A 25063-nucleotide genomic window follows, 5' to 3' on the forward strand; every position below is an offset into this window, starting at 1 on the left:
CTCAACTTTATCCGATTTCCTCCCATTTGTAAGCGAAAAAAAACGATTTTCAACCCTTTTTTTCAAATAAATATGAACCAATTTTTTGGTTCCTTTTGCAATGAAAGAGAAGCGGAACAAGAAAGCGGAAAATTTATATACAGTCCTTTAAAGTCGCAGTGGCCAACGAACTTAGCACACACACACTCACCACCCCACTGACTTGATAAATTGGACGATTGGTCTAAATTCTTCACAGGCGATGGTGAGAGACCGGAAGTCTGGGAATGAGAAAGAAATTATCGCTTAGTGTTGTTGCTGCAACATGCAGTTTTGATTCCGAGTCCAGTTTCAATCTTGGGCAATAAAACCGCTATTGCCATTTTGCCACAGTTTCATTTCGTTGCGATATGAACTCTTGTCCAGCGTTTGAATAAAAATGCCTAAATATTATCGATTTTGCGCCTCCAGTCTGTCTACACAGACCATAGAGCGTGAGAACGAAAAGAGTGCGAGCCATAGTGAAGTAGCAAAGTAGTGAGCCATAAATTTGACGAAAAATGAAGCCAACCAACCAACAGAGCAAAATAACACACATTCGCAACAAAACAAAACTGAATCAAACGTAGAGAAAAAGAAGTGACGACGACGAAGCCACTGTGTCCGTATGTTCTATTTGGCTGCAAATGAAAGGAAGAAGCAAAAAAAGCGAACAACAACCATTTATCACAATTCAAAATCAGTGATGTAGAACATGTTCAACACTTTTCATAGTGGAGTGTGTTACTCGGTACATTCATCCAGAACGAAAAAATATCATGCCAATATCCTTGAAGACATTGCTGTGCGATTTATTGATTGAATTCAGGCCCGTTTTCGAACCATTAGCCCGAGCAATTTGTTGTCAATTTTTTGTTTTTTTCGATTCTGTATTTTTTTTTTCTCTGTTTCTGTTCTTTTGCTGCTGCTGCTGATGCTGCTGCTGCTGCTGTTTTCGTTCAATGCGAACGACACGAACAAAGAAAAAGAACGCATTTTGAACTTTATTTAAAGAAAGGGAGAAAAAAAGAAGCGACGACGACACCGAAATGAAACCATGCAATTGTCCGGAGATCGTGCGATATCAAAAATGCAGTTGTTAGTGTAACGAACGACTGCACACAATTTATTGACCCAGAATTCTGCATGAAGAACAAGCGAAAGAGAATGAGAATGTTCATTTTTTCGTTCAATTTGATATGCATGCTTGATGAAGCCGCTCACACTCGCCACCGATTCCGCTTTTCACACATTATCGACAAATTAAAAATAACAAATGAACACACACACACAGAGAGAGAGAACGTTCTTTCAGCTGATACTAATCGCATTGCAAATAACTTGAATTGCGCTTCATATTAAAATAATCACACCCCAAACTAACCATTAACCATTTGTTTTTCTCTTTTTTTTTGGTGTTTGCTTGTGGTTTCGATTAACCCCGAACAGAACTAGAACTGAACACACAATGCGTTGTGGACATGGATGGCCAACAGACAATCCTAAGGAATGCAGCGTCAATAGAAAAACTCGAACGGTAAGTGAACGCACAAGCTAATGAATTTTAATTAAAGTTTTTTTGTGTGAGAAAATATCGTTATTGCGAGTGTTGATTGAGCTTTTGCATACATGAGTGCCGTGGGCTGAGCGGCTGACAATAACAGAGGGAGATAGAAGGATAAAGAAGGAGGATGAGAATGAAAGAGAAAGAGTGTTAGAGTGAGTGAGGCAGAGTGAATGCAAATAATCGAGGTGAGAGTCAAATAAAAACGTAGGCTAAAGAGCACTGTGACAAATATACGAGGTGATGGATGAAAGGGTGGCCAGTGGCCAAAGACAAAACGAATGAGTGTATTGGGTGCAATTTCTAGTTGCGACTCATTAATATGCATTGAACTCCGCATGCGGAGAGTCAAATGTCATTGTCGTTATGTCAAAGTGGCATGTCCTCTCTCTCTCTCGTGCACTCGACCCATATTGCCGCCAATCTCAATTTTCATCACGTTATACACTTTTCCCCATTCTAAATAACATTGATCAATAATAATTTTTATTATATATGTATAATAATTTCCTTTTATTTAAAAATTTCTCAAGTTGTTACAAGTTGACAAAAAAAAAAAAATAAAGTAAATTTTTTAAAAAAAGATGATATACATATACAAAAAAACACCATGCAAAACAATCTAAGGTTTATTGTAAAATTTTTAGTGTGTCGTTTCGTGGTTTTGATGGTTTTTAAAACACGGCCGATTGTTCGAAAACAATGTTCAACACTTTGGATGTGTGGGTGTTTGGTTTTTTTTTTAATTTTTTTTTTCTGTTTAGTTTTTTCTTTTCTTTTGTTGCTGTTGTTGTTTCATAGAGAGATGGTACTCTTGAGCGCGTCAACTTTTGTTTGTTGTTGTTTTTTTTATTTGCGAAGAATTGTTAGAATTTACGCTGTACTTTCGGTGACAGTGTTTTGTACTTCTTGACCACCGTCCTAGATAGAGAAAAAAGGGAGAAACATTTCAAGTTTAGTATCGAGCGATGAAATCAAAACGAAACGATGACAAATTGTTTGACAAATAATTAACTTACTTGGTTGGATCCGCTGGTTCTTGGTTTGCGGTTGAAACGCTTGCCACGGGGTCGGCCACCTTTTTGTCCATTCTCGCCTTCGCCACCTTCGACTGGGCCACCGTCACCAGCATTTTCGCTGTTGCCACGTGGCTTGCGTGGTCCTCCTCGTTGGTTGAATTTGCGTGGACGACGTGGGTTCCGGTTTGGACGACCATTTTGTGCACCATCCTCACCCTCGGTGTTACCACCTTCATCACCTACAAACATGGACAAAAAAATTTTCACATGTGAATTGATAAATTGCAAACACTTTCGTGTGGATTCCTTGAAATTCATGAAATTTCCGACGAATTTCACACAAAATCCAAAAAAATTCCACACAAAATTCATAAAGCTTCATAAAAATGTCATACACTTTTCGAATTTCACTCAAAAACCATGGAGTTTTACGAGAAAATCATAAAATTTGATGAAATTGCTTGCGAAAAATGTAATGAAATGCAAAATTCTGATTTGTTTTTAAGTCGATATAAACATCATTCATACCATTCACTCCATCTCCGTTTTCGCTTCTGCGTGGTCCGCGTCTGAAGCCACCGCCGCGTGGTCCACCGCCACCTCCTTGATTACCTCCGAAACGGCGGTTACCTCTGAAACGGCGTTGACGTGGCTTTTTGTCACCATCCTCACCACCTTCACCTAGTTCTTCTGCAGAAGCCAAATGACAAACAAAAATTTCACATTAATAACAAATTATTCACAAAAATGTACGAAAAAAATTTGTTGTTTAAAAAAAAATCCAAAAAAGTGATGCTTACCTTCACCTTCGCCGCCAGTTTCACCGCCACCATCGCTGCGTTGGGTGCGACGACGTGGACGGTACATGCGGCCACGTCTCTTATCAGGAGCAAATGGGCTACCTTGCACAGGTTCACCGCCTGGGCCAGTTACGTTAGCGGCCTCATTGCCTTTGTCGCCCAAAACGACATCAAACTCAACGACTTCTTCGTCGCCAACCGATCGTACGGCCTTCTTTGGGTTGTTGTTCACAATAGCGGTTTGATGAACAAACACATCCTCTTTTGTATCATGGCGATTGATGAAGCCATATCCGCTTTTCACATTGAACCATTTAACGGTACCGGTTACTTTTTCGGCTGGAGAATTCCAAAATGAAGAAAATTAATCAATTGAAATTTGAAAAAAAAGTTCAAAAAGTAAACACCTAAGTCAAAAGTAATTCAAGCAAAAAATAATTTAACAAAAAATTCAATTTCTTCTTGAAATCATCGTTTACAGCAAGTTAATCCCTTGCAAGATATCGTTGCGATACAAAAATCGAGCATCACAATTGCGTATGATCGAAAACGGTCAATAGTAACGAAGAGAGAGAGAGAGAGAGCGAGAGAGAGAGAGTGTACAAAAAATGTGTTCAGCTGTGCTAATATGAAGTAAAGAAGGATTGGAAAGGCAAATATTTACAGATTTTTTTAAATGATGGCGTAAACAACGCAAGAAAAAGAGAAACAACCGAGAAAATATTCTCAGCGGTTGGTCAGTTGTGGCCGGTGTATTACAAAACACCAAAAAAAAACACTCTGATTGAGTCACACACACGTTGCTTTGCAATTGAATCTATCGATTCAGCTGAATCATTTAAAAAGTGTCTAATGAATTTCGAATTTGGCATGATCGCGGTTTTTTGGTGATTGTGCTCAATATTCCGTTGCGGCAAATATGGTCTTCATACCATTTTATTGGGCCAACGTATTTCTTTTGCACACCGTTGAATGACCGACCGATTGATTCAAATACATATTTGAGCGATTTTTTTTTCTGTAGAACGAAAAATTGAATGGCTGGAATGTCCAAGATTTGGATTTCTTCTCATATCCAAAATGAACATACACAGTCCAAAATGTGCTCGGACCCAAAAAAAAAGAAGATAAAACTGACAGCATGTGAAATATTCCGAAATGAATCTCGTTTAAAAGAGCACATGTTTTTTGTGTATAGTTTTGTGTGTTTCGATGGTTGGTTGAGTCGCGCGCGCGATTCACATGCACGCCCAACTATCTATATTTAGAATAAACTACATTTCTCGTCCATTGTATACACACATCGATTGGATGGATATTTGTGTGCTGACAAAGAGAGAGAGAGAGAGAGAGAGAGAAAAAACGCGCGTGAATTGGTCGTGCATCGTTGAGACGAGCGCATTTTAGCGTTCAGTCGGTTGGTTGGTCGAATGAGCAAGAGAAAAACTATATTCGACCAACACACAAACACAAATTGTGATCGATGAGATGATGTCATCGGCATTTTAAAAAAAAAAAGCCGTTCTATTTCATTTTCATTTCGATTCTATTTTTTGTGATTTCGGGGGTTGAATGATTAATGAAAAACTTGCTTTTCGAAATTCGTGTGCATTTTGTGCTCTGTCATTCATCATGAAAATCATCATTGAGAGGACCTTGAAATGATTTCTGTTCATAAATTCAATGAAAATGAATCGCCGTTTCGCCCCAATCGACAACAAACAACGGCTAAAACAAACTCGTCGTCATCTTCGGAGAAAAAATGGAGCAAAATTTGATAGTGTGATCAATTTTTCGCAAGTCATTTCTCTTGTTCATCCAACTCCAAAAACGATGAAACGTCGAAAATCACTCGATACGGTCAGCCGAGGCAAGGAGACAGAGAGAAAACACACACATTTTCTAGAATTAGAAATGCCAATATCGTCTCTCATACACTTGCGGCGTTTGTGTTTTTGTTGCAGTTGTTGTTGTTTTTATCGATATAAAAGAATTTCATGAAATGTGCTCGCTCCTTGTGCTCTCTATTTTGTGGTGACTCTCTCAGTGGCTTGCTTTCTCTTGCACACATTTCTCATTGCCTTTTTTTCAGTCACTCAATGTGACTTATCTCTCTTCGCGTTCATCGTTTTTTTTTTCTCTCTCTCTCTCCACTCCTCAATCACATGGCGATAAACATATATTGGGAAAGAGAAAAATGCAAACAACACAATTATAAATGCAAGCAATTCATCGGGTCGCCAAACAGTGAAACAAAATCAACCAATGGCCAATTGAAATGAATATGATGCGTAATAGAAATTGAATTTTCGATCGGCACGAATCATCGCATGCATATATTATAGTCAGGGCTTGGTGTTGTTGTTGTTTGTTCTATCTATCTATTGTGTGTCTATGAATTGTTCATGAATATTTGGTGTGTTCTTTGGTTTTTTTTATGGTGTTTCTACGATTCCTCAACTTTCTCACATTCACCCCATCACACACACGCACGACACGCACACGTAAAAAAAATACACTCGAAATCTAATAACAACAAAAAAATGTTATTAATGACAAATATTCCTAGTAATTTCCATGCATATATTTGTCATTCAGTATTAAATTTCGAGGTTTTAACCAAATTATACACATGCTTCCAAGGCGACATCGTCGTCGTCGTTGTCATGATCTCCTTTTCTCTCTTGCTCTCTTCCATACATTGCCGCACTTATTGTACCGCTCTCTCTCTATCTCTCATTCTCACTTGTAAGCCATCGTCTCTGTTGTTCTCGCGTGCAAGTGTGTTTTTACTCCACGAGCGTAGTGTAATACCATAATGAAAAAGAAGAAGCACAGCAACACACACAGCACAAACGACACGACGAAGCGAGTGAGCGAGCAAAACAGAGAGGCAGCGGTGCGCGCGAATGAAGAACTACTCACGAGAGAGAGAGAGAGAGAGAGAGAGAGAGAGAGTGTGTGTAGAATTTTTAGTACTTAGAGAGAGAACGAACGAGCAACGTATTTTATTTTTTTGGTTCGTTCGTTCGTCTTTCTGGTGTGTAATAGAGGAACACATCGTACGCCATGCTGAACGATAAAAATGTGTGTACTATTCGCATTCAAAATGGCTACCGGCTTTTTTGTTCGTCTCATCGATATTTCTCTTTCGTTCATTCACGTGCACTTCAAGTTCTTATGGCTGTGGCGTTTTTTCAATCGCTTTTTTTTCATCCATGAACGAAATGAATTTCCATTGAAATTTTCGGCAACTATTTCCGTTAACAGCTAATAAACACATATTTTCAATATTTTCAATCGATTCCAGTCCGTACACATGAAACGAATGAAATGGACGAAATTCGAAACGATGAACTGCAGAAACTAGAATTTTTTTTCTTTTTCTTTTCTTTGCCGTTCGTTGGTCGATCATTTTTCAATGTGCCATGATTCTGAACTACGACGTATCGAGGCGCGCATCGCGTGCACGTTCCATTTCTAAACACGAAATTCTTCACTAATCGCTGCTTCGTTCTTCATTTTTTCTTCCTCTCATCTCTAATTAAACACACTGTTTTCTTTTCTGAACGATTCGTTTTGGCATCATTTTGGAGAGAAAAAGAAAAAAAAAATCCAACAAATTTCATCATGGAAATGAGTTTAACATCCATTTCGGGTGTTTTGTCTCTCATTCATGCGCCTTCATTGAAGGCATGGCAAGTTGAAACTTTTGTCGAATTTTCCCATCAAGACACACGATGCAAAGCAACGTAGAAAGAAAAACACACTCACAACCGTCGAGCATGAAGATGTGCACGATGAAAGCAAACGAAAAAGTATGAGAATGATTAGTGCTCACACTTTTGATTTGATTAAATCAACATCAAAGCATGTCAACGAGTCAAAATTATTTCAGAATACACGCGCGAAAGAAAAAAATGTACGAAGAACAAAAAAACTAAATGATGCACGAATTTCTATTGAAACATTTTGGATGGATGCGAAAGTTTTCGTTTTGTTGATTCGGAGAATGAGAGTGCGTCTCTCGCTCTCTTCTTCGATTTGCTGGAACTTGAAAATGCGCGTAGTTTGGTTTTTTTTTCTCGGTTCATTGCTTTGCTTTGCTTGGCTTGGCATTTTATTGTCTAGGACACATCGACTGATCAATCACAAAAACAAAATGAATTTTTCGATTCTCAACCACACAATTCTTTTACGATGCATGTGTGTGCTTTTCTCTCTCTCTCTCTCTCGGTGTCTAATTGAATTTCGGTTATTATTTTCGCTTTTCTGGGGTGGATTTTAATTTTTTTTTTTTTTTGTGTTCGATTAAAACTCACCAATGATTTGCTTGGGCTTTTGCTCTTCCGCTGCTGGTGGATTTGAAGCGTTATCATTGTTGGTGCCCTCGGTTTTGGCTGGGGCTTGTTGTTGTTCTGGTGCCTTTTCGGTGTCAGCCATATTCTCTCAAAAAAAAATTTGTTTTTTTTCGGTTGTTTGCAAAAAAAAAGCTGTTTTTTGTTCTTTTTTTCAAAGAATATTTGTTGTTAGAATGGTATATATCCTTATCCCGGACTCTCGCTGTTCTTAGATGATCTTATTTTACGAGTGATGTGAAAAGATGTTAAAATCACTCAACCTACGCGTTTTGTTGTAAAGATGTTATTCACTTTCCAGATGTTACTCGATTGAACATTGCTTGCTATTCGTCGTGCTTCAAAATTGAATGGAGTTGTGCGAACACACGAATACACACACACACACAGACCGATACAAACGCAGACACTCACTTACATACATACACACCGTGACCGAAAAATAATGCTAGATGCGAATAGTGTCGTATTTGTCTCTTGCACATCGAACTACGATTGCTAGCCCAAAATAATACGTATATACGGGAATCGGAAAACGAGAGACAGAGAGAAAGAGAGTAAAAAAAGCGAAGCGAATCAAACGACTCACAGTCGAATGCTTTTTCGGAAGAAAAAAAAAATTTGAATTGACGGCAAACCGAATGAGTGACAAAGAATGGCGCACACATACATCCACACACACCGAATAGCCTACAACCGATCTTCAATAATACGATATATTTTTTTTTGTCGTCGTCGTCGTCTTCTTCTACTTCATTCAACACACCAAAGATATTTTTACACACGCCGCGCGTACGTACTTGTACCCAACACACACATTCACTCACACAACGACAACCAAATTGGAATTGAACATACAAACGAGGGAGAGACATTCAATGAGGCACAGAGAGGCAAACGAATGCGCATTCGATTGGTATGGGTGGCGTACGTTTATGACGCTGCTTCCATACCAACGTAACAACAACAAAACACAAAAATAAAAGAGAGTAAATTTTTTAGTATCAAATGCGTTCGCTCACTCTCTCTCTCTCTCTCTCTCTCTCTCTCTCTCTTTGTTTTCGAACCCTTGTTTTCGAGCGACGACGATTTTCATTCGAAAATCACACACAATCTCTCTGTTTGAATCATTTCCTTTGCTTTGTCTACGCGCACACATACTTTGCACGCAAAACTGACACATACACACAGAAAATGAGCGTCGTGCGACCGACCGACCGACCGACCAACACTCCCTTTCTCGCTTCCTCGTTCACATTTCGAACAATGTTGAAAATGTGCTCGGCCTTTTTTTCTTTACGATTCTTAATCTGTTTGGTTTTTTTTTCTCTAAAAAAATACACCTAATTTGATTATCATCGGTTTTTTCCGTTTATTGCGTTCATATTACACGGAATTTTGAAATATCGATTCGATTCGATTTAAAATCAAACATTTCTGACTGTTGCTCCATATCATCAAGCCGATTCTCGGTTGCCAAAAACTTCAAAGCGATTCCCTAAACTCCATGCCAAAACTTGAAGCTATGCTATTCAACTTTTTTCTCTCTTCCAAACCAATGCTCTTTCTCGCTTTGTAGTCAAACATCAGCGATTATGTTTTATGAATTCGGAGAAAAAAACCGATTAGAACTCATGTACAGACCATAAACTCGGGGTCAAAGAAACATTTTCAAATTGAAGGAATATAAAGAAAACATAGTCAAATGTGGACTCTGGAGCTACCTTTTTGTCGTTGTTTTGTTACCAAGAAATAGAACCATATAAATATTAGGCACCCATTTGAATATGTGATTCCCTTGTTTTTTCTTGAGAAGGATCACTTGTTCATTCATTTCTTGATTCTCTATTCATATTTAAAATGCTCTTTCTCACGAAATTGGCTGGCCAACGTTCAATTTGCATTTTTTTTTTCAATCGGCAAAAACACATCTATCTTGATGATGATTTTATCCGTGGCATTCATTTGGCGCGTAATATCCACGCGAAACCAACAAAAACGATGATACAAATTTCGCGAGAAGATAGAAGCAAAAAAAAATGTAATGTAGTATAAAAACATACAATCACAAGTCATACACACTCACGCATACGCTTGCATCACTTCAAATACACGTTCAGACATCATTAGGAATCCAAAGCGCACACATACTCATTCAAAGAGATTCGTCTGTGTGAATGAGAAAGAGAGAAAGAGAAACACAGATAGAAACAGAACAAACACACATTCATTTCGTTCTCTGCGTACTTAGGCCTACATTTTTGACACTCATTCATTCACACACGCCGTACTTTAAACCATAGGCCCGAAATTAAAATACGCACAAATTTTCGTTCTGTTCATTTACATCACAGCTTCAGTTTAGGCTTCGTTCACATCGTTTAGTCTCGCAGCAACAACGCAGAAAAAAAATAATCGTTAATTATCTCAAGCGAGAAAAACAAATGCCTCACACGGAACATATTTCCACAATCTCTTTCTCTCCCAAAGAGACGTTATTTCCATGAATCACTTTAATCGCATTATGCGAATCGGCATTCGCACACTAATTAAATCGACCACAGCACAAACGACTGCATTGCTTTTCGTGCCACGCACCGTTTCATTGAACCTTTCATGCAGTTTGCATTTTGTAAACAACATAAAAATGAGACGAAACAACAACAACAACAACAAAAACAGCACATAAACGATTAGAATGCACACCAATTTAATTGGCATGGCCGTGATTGTGTTTTTATTGGGTCTTTATTTCGACGAGATTAACATCATTTTTAGCAAGAAATGTTTAATTTATCAAACACAATCAATAATAATAAAATAACGAAGCAACGTGTTTAACATTTAGAACACCTTGTTCGCTGATTTGACTAACATTTTGATAAGAATTACGATTTGCGATTGATTAAGCACCGAGACATTCTATGACGGGTGATTAACTTTACAAATTGCTGAAAAATGGGCATTTTTATTGAACATAAATTCGTTGGAATTCCAGTTTTCAAGTATTTTTGCTGGATTTCAGGAAAAATAAACATTTTTTGGAATGTTTTCAAAGCCACAACGATATTTTTTTAGTAGGGGAATGAGTTTGTTGTTCCTTGAAAAAATAAAAAAAATATCGATTTTTCCCTACTTTTAGCTAGAAAAATGGAAAAATTAAGAATTTGACTTAAAAACAATTGAAAACGATAGTTTTTCTGACATTCTCATTTAACGAATTTAATATTTTATTTGAATCGTTTAGGAAAAAAGTGATCTACGACGACTTTTTTAGTTCCTGTATGTTGTAACTTTGTTCTTTATGGGTTAGAGATTGCCTAAAAGATTTCTGATAAGTAAATATGTTTGAAAATGTTTGAAAGTTTCGGAAAAGTTTGAGTTTTTGAGACAAGCAACAACTTTTCTGGACACACCTTTTAAAAATCTCCATCCTGAAAGCCATGAAATCGAGAAATACAGAAATACAGACACAATAATAACATCGGAGGTTATTTTTATTCTACGTAATCCATTGATTTCCGGATCAATTCTTTATTTCATCAAACCCGAAACGAGAAATTATTCGAAATTTGACTTGAAAAACCTTTAGTTTTCTATGAAATTCATTTTTCTTTTCTATGTTGAACAATTTCCAAGCTCGTTTTATGGGTTTTTAATACGAAAAACAGATTATGAATCGACTCTTCTCAAAAATGTTGACCTGTTGATTGTAACTTCCACTCAGTTCAACGTGAAAAGAAAGAGAAGAAGAAGAAGAAGAAGGATAAAAAAAATGTTTATGCGTGGATGCGAAATGGGCAGAGTGATAGGAATTTCACATTCCACTCTTTATCAAGAAAAATTACTGCTTGTTTGAATTTGTCCAATTTTGCTAGTTTGATTTTTCTCAACGATGAAAAAAATTAAAATCATTCATAGAATTATTACAGCGAGCGCTCGGAAATAAGAAGTAGTTTGTCAATCGAGCAATGCATTAGATCCTCTGAAATTAGAACCTCTTTTGAATGTATGTTGTTTCTTCTAATTTTTGAATGTTGTAATTTCCGATGGCCCACTGTATTCATTTGGATTTTTTTGATCATTTTTGAAGATGAAATGTTTGATAGTAAGCTACTAGCTGCTAGTAACTAGCATATTATAGCCAAGAAAATGATGAACTATTAACGATAATTGATATTAGTTATAACTTATTACATGTCAAAAATTAAATGATTAACGAACACGTCTTCTTTTCTTTACTTTCATGTCACCGCGTTGCGTGACAAACACAGAAAACAGCCAAAAACATTTGCATTCGATCATTGCTTTTATTCAACGGACAAGGATGCGCCACATTTTGCATCGCAGGAGCATGTATTCAATTCGCTTGGCCGTGATATTTTGGAGAATGCATTCCAAGGATACAATGCGTGCATATTTGCGTACGGACAGACAGGTAAATTTCTGGAAGAAAACTCTACAATCAATGATTGTCAATCATTGAATATTTATCGTATGTAAGACGTGATTTGAATTTGAAAATGTGTCGTCGAATAAATGATGATTCAATTCGCTGTTTTGAAATGCTCTCTTGATTCAAGGGCCTTGAAAAATGGACAAATTTGGAATATATTTAGTAAAAATATGGACAAAAGGATTCGTGTCGATGAAGAAAATGCATTATTCGTCTTTTATTTGTCTATTCGAATCTAATTTCCACAAAGAAACGTGTTTCAAAAGAACGAGTTTATCATTTCGAAACGTGGAATCTAATTCTTCTGCAGTACAATGTGTACCATGGAATGAAATAGATTCATTATTAATAGAAACACCATATAAAGTCAATTGTTTAATATCAATTCTAATGACTTTACCATAAATTCGACAAAACTTTTAAAACCAAAAACGAAAAACTAAAAAAATGTTTCAACTAAAAACAGGTTCTGGTAAATCGTACACGATGATGGGTTCACAAGATAATAAAGGAATCATACCAAGATTATGTGATGAGCTTTTCTACTCAATTTCAACCAAACAAACACAGGATTTGTCGTATAAAGTGGAAGTATCGTATATGGAAATTTATAATGAAAAAGTGCACGATCTGCTGGATCCAAAGCCAAATAAGCAATCGTTACGGGTGCGTGAACATAATTTACTCGGGCCCTATGTGGATGGTTTGTCACAATTAGCGGTCACCGCATTCGAAGATATTGACAATTTAATGACCGAGGGTAATAAATCGCGTACGGTAGCTGCAACCAATATGAATGCCGAATCATCACGATCGCATGCCGTTTTCTCGGTGGTGCTAACGCAAACGATTTGCGATCGAAGATCCGGTGTAACGGGTGAAAAAGTCGCGCGAATGTCATTGGTCGATTTGGCTGGCAGCGAACGAGCGGTGAAAACTGGTGCGGTCGGTGATCGGCTGAAAGAGGGCTCAAACATCAATAAATCGCTTACAACGCTCGGCCTTGTGATATCCAAATTGGCCGATGCATCGGGCGGAAAAGGGCGCAACGATAAATTCGTACCGTATCGAGATTCAGTACTCACGTGGCTACTCAAGGATAATTTGGGCGGTAACTCACGAACTGTCATGGTTGCAACGATCTCACCAGCCGCCGATAACTACGAAGAAACACTGTCCACGTTGAGGTAAACGAAAATTTCATATTATCCTGAAAGTTTTACATTTTTTCCATTGAGAAAATTGGATATTTTTCATTCTCCGAGGGAAAAAAAAGTCTTTTTCACAGAAGAAGACTCATTTTTTTTTGCATAAAAAATACCTTTCTGGCCAAAGAAGGTCTTTTTTGATTTTACTGACTTTTATTTCTCCTCTAAATTTGTGTCGTTAGATATGCGGATCGTGCGAAGCGAATTGTCAATCATGCTGTTATCAACGAGGATCCAAATGCTCGCATCATTCGCGAACTACGGATGGAAGTGGAAGCATTGCGTGAGATGTTAAAACATGCAACTGGTTCACCGGTCGGTGACATTGACATTCACGATAAATTGGCGGAAAGTGAAAATCTCATGAAACAAGGTAAACCTAATACCAATTTATTTAAGTTTTGTTAATTAATGACAATATTTGTAATGTTGCTTTAAAACTTTCGTGGTTGTTGTCTTGCGTCGACAGATGAAACACTGGAATTTCTGCACGCGACCAGTTGTTGCGTTGACCTTTGATATTCGGACGTGTGACTTTATGTGTTTATCCATGTGATCTTTGCGACATGTCTCATAACTATATTCAGTACATTTGAATTTCTTCTTCTGGTTGCTGTGTTTTTCGGTAACATGTCTATCAAGATTGCTTTGCTGAGTAAATTGCTGGTCACAAAGTTGACATCCGTACTTGATCTTGTCGTGGGCTCCTTGCACGTGACGTTTTAAGTTTCCTTTATTTTCGAAACTTTGTTTTGCACTGGTTGCATTCGAATTGTTTCGCAGTTATTGGTGTTTGTTCAGGTGGTGGTTGACTGACCAACTTCATGCGGAATGTTTCACCGTCCGTTTGGTGTCTTTCACCATAATTTTGCAAATACAAATCTCTGTGTTGTCCATCATTTATATTCAGTTTGAAATGTTCTGAAATGTATTTCAGACAACTCAATTCCTTTCTCTATCCATTTCTCTTGCAAACCAAACAGAATACTGGAGCAATGTTCTGCTCTTTTGCATCCTTCGCCGTACGTGGAAGAGAAATAACTTCAGTTGCTTTTTTGATAACATCACGATCTGCCTCTGCGATGTTTTCTTTCTGCATGCGCTCGAGTATGAATTCACCGAGATCTTTTTCATCTTGAAGTGTTTGCAATATATCGATTGCATCCTGATTGGTTACTATTTCTGAACGTGCTATACACAATCGCTTGCGAATTTCAACACCATTGGGACGATCTTTCAACGCAGAATAAATGCAAGCCTCGGCAATAGTTGGTGAAATTTTCATGTTGCGCAAGACGGTACATTCGACATTGTTCGGATACGTTTCGGAATCGATCGATTCAACTAGCTTTGTGTACATCGGATCATGAACACCTACTTGGTTGTCTTTGCGACGCTTTGCTTTGATTGCACGATACGCAGCTCTTTAGTGGCAACAATCACTGAAAAATTGACAAATAAATTATGAAAAATCAATTCGTTCTCTCATATTTCTCTTTACCCAATCGAAATTTCTCTCCGCATTTTTTTCCGTACTTGTTTCTCATAATTGTATTAGTTCAAGTCTTCTTACCATATGTTTCAGTTGGCTCAACCTGTAAACGCAACTTCTTTGCATCGTTGTCATTGCTTTCATCGTCGGATGATTAAAATTCGATTGTCTCTTGTGGTTCAATTCCAGCTGATTTTGTATTGGCCACCGATTTGGGGTGCGATAGTTTTATTGTGTGCCTTTTAGTTGAATTATTCATTGCGATGATTGATTTGCTTTTTCATCCGAACACCAAATAAAAATGTACTGTCAGTTTCGGTAAAAGTATGAAACGAGAATGGCATTTATTGCTGTACGTAATATTGACTGCTACTGTGTTGACTAATACTGTTCATGCACAGACATGTCTATTGTCATGACGCACTTCGTTACAGCATTGATGAAATCACTCATATTTTCTTCTCTTTTCTCTTTTTTCAATTCACAGTGTCACAAACGTGGGAAGAGAAACTGGTAAAAACGGAACGAATTCAAAATGAGCGTCAACAAGCGCTGGAGAAAATGGGCATAAGCGTTCAGGCGAGTGGCATTCAAGTGGAAAAGAATAAATTCTATTTGGTGAATTTGAATGCAGATCCATCGTTGAATGAGCTATTGGTGTATTACTTGAAGGATCACACATTGGTCGGTGGCCGAAGTAGTACCATACCACAGCCTGATATTGAACTCAACGGATTGGGCATTCAAGATGAACACTGTACATTGACCATTGAAGATGGTAGCCTATTCATGGAGCCAATAAATAATGCACGTTCATTTGTTAATGGATCGGCGGTTACATCGAAAACACCATTACGACACGGTGACCGTATCCTATGGGGTAATCATCATTTTTTCCGTGTAAATTGCCCAAAAACCGCAACCAACGGACCGAATCATTCATCCGAACCACAAACACCAGCACAAACAATTGATTATGAATTTGCACGCGAAGAACTGATGCAAAATGAAATGAGCAACGATCCAATTCAGGCAGCCATCGAAGAGCTGGAACGACAACACGAAGAGGACAAACAAACGGCATTAGAACAACAGCGTCTCGAATATGAGCGTCAATTTCAAAAATTGCGTAACATTTTATCACCAACCACCCCATACGCTCCATATATACCATATGATCCGTTGAAAGTGGGCAAAGTGGCCAGTACACCGACGACACAAATACGCATGGAAAAATGGGCACAAGAACGCGATGAAATGTTTCGACGTTCGCTCGGTCAACTCAAGGCTGACATTGTACGCGCCAATGCACTCGTACAAGAGGCCAACGTACTTGCCGAAGAAATGGAAAAACAAACCAAATTTAGTGTTACACTGCAAATTCCACCGGCTAATCTTAGCCCCAATCGAAGAGTAAGTGAGATACAGTGGGATTAACCTTGATCTTGATTTTAAAACGCATGTTTCTTTCCCGTGAGCTTGATTTTCTGAGCAAAGTTTGCTCCAAAAAAAACTCGCTTTTTCCTTGGGAGGTTTTCTTTTCACTTTTTATTGTTTTTTCCGTTCTCTTTAATTAAAATCTCATTTTCATTCGATCGTTTTCAGCGCGGAGCTTTCGTCAGTGAACCGGCCATTTTGGTGCGACGCGTGAATTCGGGCAGCCAAGTGTGGAGCATGGAAAAATTAGAAAATAAATTAGTTGACATGAGAGATATGTACCAAGAATACAAAGAACGATTGATTAGCGGACGTGTAAGTAGAAAAATGATGGCTACGCACCCGTTGACTCATTCTCAATCCATCGACTATCGCAATTGCGATAGTTGATGCAAACTAACACTTTTTTCCGAAATAAACAAATAAACGTTTCAAAACTAATAATCTCTACTTAAATCACTCTTTTTCCCCTATCATGCTAAAAAAAGCCTATCGTGGATCCTCGTGTGGATAATGACGACGACGAGGTACAAATTATAGTCTCCAAATTGAGACTCTCAATGAATATTTGTTACAACAATCGTTTCTGTTCCGTTTTTTACTTGGTTTGGCTCAAATGTTTCTGTTGTTTTGCTACCCTATATTATGTAGAGAGATGGATATGTAACCCATTTCACCCGCTTTTTGACTTTTGTTTTGCCTTATTCTGAGTTTCATTTTCGTTTAAATGTGTTGTCATCGATTTTAAATCGTACTTTTTTATATGCTTAAACGTTTTGTAGAATTTCAAGTTGTTTGATTGTGTTTTATGATTTGAATTAACTAGGTTTCGAATCAAAAACATTTGATTTTAATCGAAATTTGATTTTGGTCGAAGATCGATTATCGAATACATGGTTTCATTCGAATAACGTTGAATTTTGATCAAAGAACGTGTGAAGACTTTATACCATTTGTGGTTTTTGCAATAATATGGAGCTGCCATGATTATTTAGCAATCAATAGTACTGAAGTACAGTGTATTTGAGTATGTAACTTCTCCACTACTGCTTGAAAGCACAATGGTATAAAAATCTGAAAGAATTTACGCCTCGTTCTTTTTTTTCGCCTGCTAAATCCAATCAACACGTTCGCTAATTCTAAACAATTTCATTCCTTTCCTCTCCCCTCACACAGGACGATGAATCGATAAAAGCGTTGGATCCATTTTATGAATCGCAAGAGAAGCACAATTTGATTGGTGTTGCGAATATATTCCTGGATGTGTTGTTCCATGACGTCAAACTGGACTATCATACGCCAATAATAAGTCAGCAAGGTGAAGTGGCGGGTCGTTTACAGTTGGAAATCAGTCGAACGGCCGGTCAATTGCCACAAGATCGAATGTGTGAAACGGCATCGGATTCATCGTCTGACTATCGTGACGATGACTACATGAATGATTCGACCAACAATCAAGTATCGTGTCGCATAACAATAAAACAAGCTACCGGTTTGCCGTTGTCACTATCGAATTTCGTATTTTGTCAGTACACATTTTGGAATCATCAAGAAACGGTGGTGCCGGTGGTAAATTCCGAAGCACCGCGTCACAATCAAAATATGACCTTCAATTTTGATCATACCCAAGAATATACGGTTAATATAAATGAAGAATTTCTGGAGCATTGTTCCGAGGGTGCACTCTCGATTGAGGTATGGGGCCATCGTTCGGCCGGTTTTTCACGTAATAAAGGCTGGGAAGTGGAACAGCAACAAGCCAAAGCACGATCACTGGTTGATCGATGGGCTGAATTGTCGCGTAAAATTGAAATCTGGGTGGAAATCCATGAGCTCAACGATAACGGTGAATATACACCGGTCGAAGTTACCAATCGTACGGATGTGCTAACGGGTGGCATTTATCAATTGCGACAAGGACAACAGCGACGCATTCAAGTGCGCGTTAAGCCCGTACAAAATTCCGGCACATTACCCATTATTTGCCAATCAATTTTGAATATTGCCGTTGGCAGTGTGACCGTACGGTCAAAGCTACAAAAACCAATGGATTCGTATCAAGAGGAAGATTTGACGGTGCTACGTGAAAAATGGAGCGAAGCATTGGGCCGACGTCGTAAGTATTTGGATCAACAGATACAGAAGCTGATTAATAAAGAGGACAAAACGGAAGAGGAACGTGAACGTGAATTAAGTTTGGTGCATCAATGGATTTCGTTGACGGAAGAACGGAATTCGGTGCTTGTTCCAGCCGCTGGTTGTGGTATACCCGGTGCACCGGCCAATTGGTGTCCGCCACACGGAATGGAACCACATGTTCCAGTTTTATTCTTAGATCTCAATGGTGAGTTTGGCTATCGTTTAACCTTTTGATCGCAGTGCTTTGCCGGAGTCGTTTTGGATCTCGGTTTAGTATTGCGGTTGTTGTTGCACGGTTGCAGTCAGTTTGACGCAAATTGATTAAGGTTGATTTTAGCCAGGGTCACGGCTAAAGGTCACGCGAAATCGACCTTTCTAATGCGCTCAATCTAAATCGTTTTTTTTAAACATGTTGCTGAATTATTCATAGTTTTTGCCATTGTTCTTCTAGTAAAATGCACCAATTTTTTCTCTTCTTTTCCTCTTTCCCCACTTCTAGCCGATGATATGAGTGCACAAAATTCGAATGAGGAGGTGCCGATTGCCGGAATCAACTCCATTTTACCCAAAGAGCACGGCAACAAATTCTACACATTGCAAATTCTACAGCATTTGGACAAGGATGTGTGTGCCATTGTCAGCTGGGATTCATCAATGCACGATAGCCAAGCACTCAATCGCGTTACCGAAGGTAATGAATCCAATTCGGCCCACATGCGTGCTACTTTTTTTCCCACCATTTGTTTGTGTTTCGATTGCGGATGATTGCGTTTTGCTAATGAACTAAATTGTTACAATTTTTTTTCTTTGTTTTGCATTGCAGCTAATGAACGGGTATATTTAATTTTGAAAACTACCGTACGCTTATCACACCCCGCACCAATGGATTTGGTCCTTCGCAAGCGAATTAGTTTGAATATTTATAAGCGACAAAGTATCACGGAACGGTTGAAAAAATCCAAATGGTTGGGCCGAGCCGATTTAAATATTACACAAACTGGCGTCACATATGAGGTGGTGTCTAACATACCAAAAGCATCCGAAGAACTGGAAGACCGTGAATCATTGGCTCAATTGGCTGCCAGCGGTGAAGATAACTCCGCATGCGATGGAGAAACTTATATCGGTTGGTTTTTTTTTCTCTATTATGAATAGGATTATCGATTGGGTGGCCCAGTCATTACAACATTACCCTACAAAAATCTATAAAAAGATCCAAAAAATTATTTTTAAAAAAATGCAAAAATTGGCAAACAAAAAACTAATCGAAAAAATTATTCTCTCATCCCTCCCGAAAAACCAACAGAGAAATACACGCGCGGAGTGTCAGCGGTGGAGAGTATATTAACGTTAGACCGTTTGCGTCAAAGTGTTGCAATCAAAGAGCTGGAACAAAGCCAAAGTCAATCATTGTCAATGCGAAAGACCGTCAGCGTACCAAATTTCTCGCAGGTATATGTGGTTGGGTTGCGTGCAGCCATACCATGTTTCTTATTCAAATATTTGTTTTTTTTTTCTCTTTTTTTTTCAATGCAATAAAGCAATGGCTTCAAATTGTTCATTTTTATTCATGTTTCTATTTATGTGTGTATTTCCATTTCTAACAATGTCATGAGTGGTGTTATCACACACACACACACCGACACAATTGCAATTCACTCGAGAGAAGAAAAAAAAAGAACTTTCGTTTTGATTTTAATCGCTTTAAAATTCATTTTCGCATATGAAACTAGCGTTTTCACTCATTTGCTTTCACGAAAATAACGAAACATAGAATTAATTCACGCTAACAACAGGGTTTTTGATTTGAGTGTGACTAATTTACAAAGCCATTGGATTTGTTGCAAAATATTTACTATTTACTAACCATTTTTTCAAAATCAATCTTTTAACGAAAAAAAAAATAGAATCTTCTTTTAATTAAATCATATATTTTTTTTCTTAACTCTTTCTGCCTTTCGATTTTTGTGAAAATCTTGCACTAAAAAAACCATATGCTGCCATTCTTCGCACGTATATACACATATTCTAATATCACAACTAAACCAAAACCATATACTAAAATCAAACTAAAAAAATCATTTGCAATATATAAAAAAGGCTGTAAAAGACACAACACACAATATTGGAGTAAGTACTTGTTAATTTTTTTTTTCATTTCTCTCATTATTTTATGAATTTTGTACTAATTTTGTTGAAAAATAAAAACCAACCTAAGCACTTTTCACTTTAGTTTTTTGTTTGTCGAGATCTGTTTTAATACATATATATGGACATTTGGTTTTGCTCTTGGTATACCTTTTTAGCTCTAATTCATTCAGATTGATAATCGCTTTTTGTTGTCAACCTTTTTTTTTATACCTCTCAATTTTCTCGCATATTGTGCTCGGTCACGATTTGGCGCGATATTCCGTGCCAGCCATTTTAACGAGGCGGATTTTAATACAGTGTTACCCTCTCTATTTCATTCACTTAGATTATGCGTTTCGATGCATCGATGGAATCGCTCATCAATACCGGACGCTCCGAATCGTTTGTTGACCTCAATGAAAGCGACTTGGCGCTATCACGATCCGTTCTCAATCAAGGACGTGACATGTTCATCTCGTTTCAAGGTAAAGATTGGAGTGCGGTCACTTTTTTTGGAATTGAGTTTTTCCTTGAGTTTCTATTGTGACAAAAAATTTTTTGCTCTTCACGAATGCCCAACTTAAATCGTTCAATTTACCCATTGTTTCAATAAACTTCCTATCAATTAAATATAAAAATTTAAATTAAAAGGGGAAATTATCCCTTATCACTTCTAACGATCCTTATTCCTTTACAAAAAAAAAGAAGCTATTTATTAAGGAGGGATCCTTCGATAAATGCTCGGAATTTTAAATCAAAATATGAACGCGTATCATGTCATTTTACTTCGATTTCCAAACATTTGTCCAATTTTTATCGCTTTTTTGCTTCATTTTCGGTTTAGGTCACGGTTATAGCGGTGGCAAAGGCATGAACGATGAATCGGTTAGCGGATCATCAAAACAGTATGGAATCGGTAAGTGTTCAAAAGCTTCAACTGATTTTTTTTTTCATACAACATTACGGAAATTTTCATTTTCACTTTTCCGTTTTGAACAAATTCGATCACGACCAAAAAAAGTCATTCATTTTTCGTTGTCAATTCTTTGTTTCTTTTATTCATTTTTCTATTTGTGATTGGATATAAAAAGAATATTTTATTACTTTTGTGAGTATTTTATTTTTCGATGGTAAATTCTATTTATCAAAATTGTTGTGAATGTTTCGATGCGATCAACAGTCTTGGAAATTCGTCTTTTTGGTGGAAAAATGATCACAAAAAATGATCTATAAAATGAGTTTGAAGAATGATCTTGAAAAAGATGAAAAAATAGCTTAAAATTTAACTAAAAAAGAGATCTTGACAAAAGATCTTGGCAAATGGTTTAAATAATGATCTAAAAGTGGTCTAATAGTGATCTAGAAAAACGATCCTAACCTGATTTTAAATTTTTTTTTCTAATTAACTGCAAAGGGAAAATTGCGTTGCCAGTTTCAAAATGACTCCTTTGAGCTGTAAACTCCCATATTTTCCTAAGATGATCACCGTCACTCCCACCAAAATTGCGTGAGGAAAGTAGATCATTTGACGTTAAGACGATCGCAAAGAAGAAACATTCGCACGAGAAAAAAAAACTCAATCCGAATTTGGGCAAAAACACTGTGTTTACATCGATTCTTGCATAAGATCATTTTTTTCCGACAAAATCGTTTGCCAAATTACAAAGAATTGATGTTAAGCACAAGGATCATAAAAAAATCGAGGATGATGATGATTCAATCATCCATCCTTCTGATTATTGTTTTACAAATCTATAATCATTTTTGAAGAAAAAAAACACGTTTTAAGTTTAGAATTTCAATTTTAAACCGATATATATGTCTTCTCTTTATTATATAACTTTAAAAAAAACCAAATCATATATAATTAACAGTTGACTGTTTGTCCATTTACATAAATATCTGCTTCAGCGAATTTAGCTTGCGTTCAAACATTTACATATATATTTTATTGTTGTTTTGTTGCTTAAATCCTTTTTGCAGTTTGTTTCTCTTTCTGAAAATGGCTTATAACCGAAACATCATTTTTCAATGGAATCGAAAACCAAATCCTTTTTAATAAAACAAAACATCATATATTAATCAACTGATCTAGTTCGCTCAATTTCTCAAGAGGAAAGATGAAACATTATTATACCGCTGGCGGCTGTAACGCTGTATTCAATCTGAATTGTGATTGACATGGATTTGCACAAGTTTTCTGCAATAATGTTTTATCTTTCAGTATATAATACCCCCACCTCCAACAGCAAAACGCAGTAGTTCCAATGGATTTTATTGTTATTCATGGCGAATTTCTTTCATCCTATTGGTCTCAAGTTGATATTGATCAGCTTACAAATAAAAAAATGTTAAGAAATTCATATACAAAATTGTATTTGCCAATCGATTTAAAATCCCACACAACCGAAACACTAACATAGACCAATCGACCTTCCTCTGGCTCATTTTTTTAAAAATTGAAATTCGAGAAATTGAATTGCACAAAATTGGAAATTGGATTGGAATTGGAAATGGGCAAAACTAAATGGGTGAAATTGAAAATTGAAAATTGAATCGAATTGGATATGGAATCGCCTAAAATCGCATCGCCTCGAATTGAAAATTGACTGAGTTTGAATTCGATGCAATCGAAAAACGGTCAAACGTTCAAAATTAGGTGACAATTGGTTATGTGAGTGCCACCATGAGATTAATACATTGCCGAATCAGCGCCGAATAACAACAAATCCATCGGTTTATTTGACAACAACTAAAAAAAAAATCGATTCCATTTGGCTGAAGCTAGGTCGAACAGTTGCATTGCAATTTTATTCTCTCTCACACACACATAATATTTATCGATACTATATAATCCAATGAATAGCCCTATATTTTATATAAACTCGCAACGCAAGTTTGAAAACCTTTTTATTTACCAAAACATATAATCAATTCCCCCTCATATAGCGAACTAATAATGAAAAACGAAATTTGATTGAAAACAATACACAAATTGCATTCTTAGAACTTATTTTTGGAGCAAATGACCACCCACACTGCAACTATACTTATACCCGACTCAATAGATCATTCTCAATACGTAGCCGTTAGCCATGCAAAAATTCATTAACAACTTTTTTTCTCACGATTCATTTCTGTGTTTTTATTGCTCGCAGTCGATGGATTTTAAACCAAAAAACATGAACTTTACACGATCGTGCAATATCATCCAAACGAATACACGCACCACTTCATTCATAACCCTCAACTCTTTGCAATCGATCGATGAATTTCTTTTTCGTTTGACACGAATATGTAGCTCAAATGATTCGGCCAATTCATCTTGTTTTCTTTTCGTTGTTTCATTTGGAATTTTCATCAATTTTTTTTCACTACATTCTCATAAATAATCACTTCTCATTGACTATAACAGTCCTCATCACAGTCTTAACTTTACATTCAACTCATCTGAATCATTGAATCGGCAGTTTCGTTCAGCACCCACAATGGAGATAGTCAAGCAATGCTTGAGTCAAGCATTCAAGTGAAGCACTCAAGTGGAGGAGAAAAAAGAACCGAACAATATTGGCAGAATAAAACAAGAAAAATCTACTTTTTTTACCCTAACGACGATGCCAAACTCACACATTAGATGAAACAGAACTGAATAAAATGCTTTTTTTAACCTATGACGACAAAGGCGTATTGCAACGACCATAAAATATATGTATTTCATCAAGTTTATCAAGCTCTCTCCAAGTTTATGCATAGTGTCGAACTTTTGTTCAAGCTCTACCATCTAAATGTACAGTAAAATAATTTACGGGCACGACGTAAGATTGCGTTTTTTCTGGTCAAAAAAAGTTGCAATATCCCTTTGTATGACGAAAGCTTTTCTACAAATCCCAATTAATTTCCTACTGAATAAAAATATTCCCGAACATCAAGATTGATTTCTTAAGCCACCATTTCCAAGGTGCCTTTAAAGCAATAATACGGATCATTTGACGTTTAATTTTGAACAATATTCATCATCCTATCAGAGGCGGCACCTTTAGCAACAGAACTAAAACACGCAAACACCGATATGAATACAGGGAGATTTTAACTATTTTTTGAGAAATTTCCACGATTTTTGCTAAATAAGCCAATGAGTCATTTCTAATTTACTAAGTCAGTGAGTCATTTTGAATTTACAAAACCGAATGAACCGCATTAATCCCACGCGCCTGATTTTCCATACAAAATTTTCGATTTTGATCCTTGATTAAATGAACAATAAGAACAAAAATTGATAGCTTCCAGCTACAGATCAATGCGGCTGATTTTAAAGGCTTCATTGAAAGATCGGAACAAGTTTTTGGATGAAAGTATAGGCGAACGCCATTAGAAAAGTTTTTTTTAGCTTGTATAAAACGTTTTGCAAATAAACTCGCAAGCGAAACTTGATAAAACCAACA

The 25063-nt window shown here is 37.0% G+C and overlaps 2 protein-coding genes across 31 annotated transcripts in view; one reads left to right on the plus strand and one right to left on the minus strand.

The window, feature by feature from the left end:
- Window positions 1–25063, plus strand: part of LOC129574346 (kinesin-like protein KIF13A) — a 36692-nt gene that overhangs the window by 6610 nt on the left and 5019 nt on the right. For 10 of the 30 annotated variants that reach the window (XM_055456234.1, XM_055456228.1, XM_055456222.1 and 7 more), the window contains exons 3-15: window positions 1468–1555; window positions 12034–12197; window positions 12682–13402; window positions 13606–13796; window positions 15403–16328; window positions 16521–16667; window positions 17529–18696; window positions 18991–19182; window positions 19315–19617; window positions 19798–19943; window positions 20592–20621; window positions 20968–21106; window positions 21466–21537. In XM_055456234.1, coding sequence (XP_055312209.1) covers window positions 1468–1555; window positions 12034–12197; window positions 12682–13402; window positions 13606–13796; window positions 15403–16328; window positions 16521–16667; window positions 17529–18696; window positions 18991–19182; window positions 19315–19617; window positions 19798–19943; window positions 20592–20621; window positions 20968–21106; window positions 21466–21537 — 4287 coding nt within the window. Of the gene's footprint in view, window positions 1–1467; window positions 1556–12033; window positions 12198–12681; window positions 13403–13605; window positions 13797–15402; window positions 16329–16520; window positions 16668–16840; window positions 16880–17528; window positions 18697–18990; window positions 19183–19314; window positions 19618–19797; window positions 19944–20591; window positions 20622–20967; window positions 21107–21465; window positions 21538–25063 lie in introns of all 30 variants that reach the window. The other 20 variants (XM_055456213.1, XM_055456217.1, XM_055456212.1 and 17 more) reach the window with 3 other exon arrangements.
- LOC129574353 (Y-box factor homolog) lies at window positions 2066–8583 on the minus strand. The gene is made up of 5 exons (XM_055456256.1): window positions 7724–8583; window positions 3402–3740; window positions 3130–3291; window positions 2602–2840; window positions 2066–2503 (listed from the first exon to the last, which is right to left on the minus strand). Exons 1-5 carry the CDS (start codon window positions 7842–7844, stop codon window positions 2456–2458), a joined length of 909 nt encoding a protein of 302 aa, XP_055312231.1. The 5' UTR covers window positions 7845–8583; the 3' UTR covers window positions 2066–2455.

Source organism: Sitodiplosis mosellana, unplaced genomic scaffold (genome assembly GCF_009176505.1).
Source record: "Sitodiplosis mosellana isolate CC-2019 unplaced genomic scaffold, AAFC_SMos_1.0 Smas_scaffold_6162, whole genome shotgun sequence".
Taxonomy (NCBI): Eukaryota; Metazoa; Arthropoda; class Insecta; order Diptera; family Cecidomyiidae; genus Sitodiplosis; species Sitodiplosis mosellana.

Bases quoted from the DNA above. Each gene is read 5' to 3' on its own strand.
- LOC129574353 (XM_055456256.1), bottom strand. From the start codon at position 7,844: ATGGCTGACACCGAAAAGGCACCAGAACAACAACAAGCCCCAGCCAAA. The intron at 3,292-3,401 runs GTAAGCATCACT...TGGCTTCTGCAG, and splicing joins AACTGGCGGCGAAGGTGAAG to AAGAACTAGGTGAAGGTGGT. The intron at 2,841-3,129 runs GTATGAATGATG...CCATGTTTGTAG, and splicing joins AAACGGAGATGGAGTGAATG to GTGATGAAGGTGGTAACACC.